The sequence below is a fragment of the Eimeria mitis genome, genomic scaffold, assembly GCF_000499745.2.
Source record: "Eimeria mitis Houghton genomic scaffold, Emh_scaff3507, whole genome shotgun sequence".
NCBI classification, from domain to species: domain Eukaryota; phylum Apicomplexa; class Conoidasida; order Eucoccidiorida; family Eimeriidae; genus Eimeria; species Eimeria mitis.
Window position 1 is genome coordinate 3,383 of NW_013571850.1, and position 2,784 is coordinate 6,166.

General features: G+C 60.7%; 1 protein-coding gene across 1 annotated transcript in view; it reads right to left on the reverse strand.

Moving 5' to 3' along the window:
- Positions 1 to 2,581, reverse strand: part of EMH_0066740 (uncharacterized protein) — a gene marked incomplete at both ends in the record, with an annotated part of 5,195 nt that extends 2,614 nt beyond the window's left edge. Inside the window, 4 exons of the mRNA XM_013498543.1 lie at positions 1 to 477; positions 729 to 1,000; positions 1,171 to 1,255; positions 1,467 to 2,581. Of these exons, the coding sequence (XP_013353997.1) occupies positions 1 to 477; positions 729 to 1,000; positions 1,171 to 1,255; positions 1,467 to 2,581 (1,949 nt within the window). The remainder of the gene's footprint in view (positions 478 to 728; positions 1,001 to 1,170; positions 1,256 to 1,466) is intronic.
- Positions 2,582 to 2,784: the final 203 nt, after the last annotated feature.

Consider the following 2,784-nt stretch of genomic DNA (forward strand, 5'->3'; position numbering starts at 1 on the left):
GCAGCAGCAGCTGCAGCAGCAGCAGCAGCAGCAGCAGCGCTGCCTGTATTCTCAGCAGCTAGCACTTGGTTGAGGGAGAAGTCCTTCAGCAGCAGCAGCTGCAGCTGCACCAAAGCACCTGCTGCTGCTGCCAGCTGCGGCATAGACAGCGCAGCAGGCCGTGCTGCTGCATCTGCTGCTGCTGCTGCTGCTGCATCTGCATCTGCTGCTGCTGCTGCTGCTGCTGCTAAGCTGTGCAGCAAAGGCGGCCCCCACACAGCTGGCTGCGGGGTTCTCCAGGTAACGAGTGTCTGCAGCAGCAGCAGCAAGTCGGATAGCCTGCTGCTGCTGCTTCTGCTGCTGCTGCTGCTTCTGTTGCTGCTGCTGCTGCTGCTGCTGCTGCTGTTCGTGTTGGATTGCTGCAGCAGCGCGGGCAGCTGATCAGCAACAGCAGCAACAATTGCTGCTGCTGGGATTTCAGGGTTCTGCAGGTCCTCCCTGTGCAGCAGCAGCGCAGCAGCAGCAGCAACAGCCGCATCAGCAGCAGCACCAGCAGCAGCAAAAGCAGCAGCAGCAGCAGCAAAAGCAGCAGCAGCGTGCGCAGATAGCGAGTGGCAGCAACACAAAGGCAGCAGCAGCAACACAGAGGCCGCAGCAGCAACACAAGGGCAGCAGCAGCAACACAAAAGCAGCAGCAGCAGCAAAACAAAGGCAGCAGCAGCAACACCAATGCAGCAGCAGCAACGTACGAAGCATATAGCCAGCATGCTGCTGCTGCATCGCTGCTGCTGCAGCAGCCGCTTCGCAGCAGCCGCAGCACATGAGGAGCCAACTCAACAGCCACCTCAGACCACTGGACCTCGTCTGCTGCTGCTACTTCTGCTGCTGCTGCTGCTGCTGCAGCAGAAGCAGCAGGCCTGCCGAGGCGCGAGCTCTTCAGCTGCTGCAGCAGCAGCAGCTGCTGCTGCGGGCTCATAAACTCCAAGTGCTGCAGCATCAAGCCTGGCATCGACTGCAGCAGCTGAGGACAACAGCAGCAGCAGCAGCAGCAGCAGCAGCAACAAGGAATCAGCAGCAGCTGCAGCAGGAACAGTTGAGCAGCGCATGCAGATAGCAGCAGAAGCAGCAGCAGCAGCAGCAGCAGCAGCAGCGGCAACAGCACCAGCAGAGAAGGCAGCAGCAAAGCCTTACCTCAGCGGGGAAGGGGGCTGCTGCTGCTGCTCCTGCTGCTGCAGCACGCAGCAGCAGCAGCAGATCGAGCCCCTTGGATGTCTCCCTGTGCTGCAGCAAGACAGCATGCACCCCAGAACACTGCAGCAGCTGCATTGCTGCTGTTCTTGCTGCAGCAGCAGCAGCAGCAGTTGTTGCTGCTGCTGCTCTTGCTGCTGCTGCTGCGGAAGCAGCCTCAAAACCAGCAGCAGCANAGCAGCAGCACATGTGCGCGCTGCAGCGCAGCAGCAAGCAGCAGAAGTGCTGCTGCTGCTGACGCATCTGTCTTGCTGCTGAACACCGGCTGGTAAGAGGACCGCCGCGTTGCTGCTCCTGTGGATGCTGCTGCTGTTGCTGCTGCTGTTGCTGCTGCTGCTGCTGCTGCTGCTGCTGCTGCATCAGAGCCATGCTCCGAAGGCTCCCACACAGCAGCAGCATCAGTCTGTTGCTGCTGCTGCTGCTGCTGCTGCTGCCACCTCTGTATATCCTTTAGCAGCAGCTGCTGCTGCAGTGCTGTTGGGGGTAATGCAGGCAGCTGCTGCAGCAGCAGCAGACAAGCAGCAGCAGCAGTTGCTGCTTGTTTGCTGCTGCAGCAACTCAGCTGCAGCCCCATCATACGCATGCAGACACCGAGAAGGTGGGCCCGCAGCAGCTGCGTGGGGAGCTGCCTATACACCTCAAACAGCTGCTGCTCTTCTGCTGCTGCTGACCTGCTGCTGCTGCTGCTGCTGCTGCTGCTTCTGCTGCTGCTGCTGCTGCTGCTGTTCGACAAGACACGCGAGACAGCCGCTGCAACATCTTCTAGGGCAGATGCAGTCGGCCACTGCTGCTGCTGCTGCTGCTGCTGCTGCTGCTGTTGCTGCTGCCTAGGGGAGCGGAAAGAAGCACATGCATGCAAAGTTAAGCAGCAAAACAACGGCCCTGGCACAGATACGTGCTGCTGCTGCTGCTGCTGCAGCTGCAGCTGTTGCTTCTGCTGCTGCTGCTGCTGCTGCTGCTTGAGTGTTTCCTGCTGCTGCTGCTGCAGTCTCCACTCGGCCATGGTTGCCTTTGCTGCTGCTGCAGCAAAAAGCGCATGCAGCTGCTGCAGCAGCTGCTGCTGCGGCTGCCGCTGCTGCTGCTGCTGCCGGCGGTATGCCTTGGATATGCGAGCTAAAGCAACAGCAAGAGAGGGCCCCTGCTGCTGCATGCCCCCGTCTTCATCTGCTGCTGCTGCTGCTGCTGCTGCTGCTGCTGCTGCTGTTGCTGCTGGTGCTGGTGCAGCAGCAGGAACTCTGCTGCCGGCGGCGCGACGAGGGAGATAAGCAGCACGCTGTGTTGCTGCTGCGGGTCTTGCTGCTGCTCCTGTTGCTGTTGCTGTTGCTGCTGCTGCTGCTGCTGCTGCTGCTGCCATTGAAGTGGCAGGCCGCGCAGCAGCAGCAGCTGCTGCAGCAGCAGCAGCAGCAACCGCAGCTGCGGTTGCTGAGACACTCATCTTTACTTGGGCCTCATCCCGTGTTGTGCTGCTGCTGCTGTTGCTGCTGCTGCTGCTGGCTCTGTACTTCTTGCAGCAGCAGCAGCAACAGCTTCTGCTGCTGCTGCTGGTATTACTGCAGC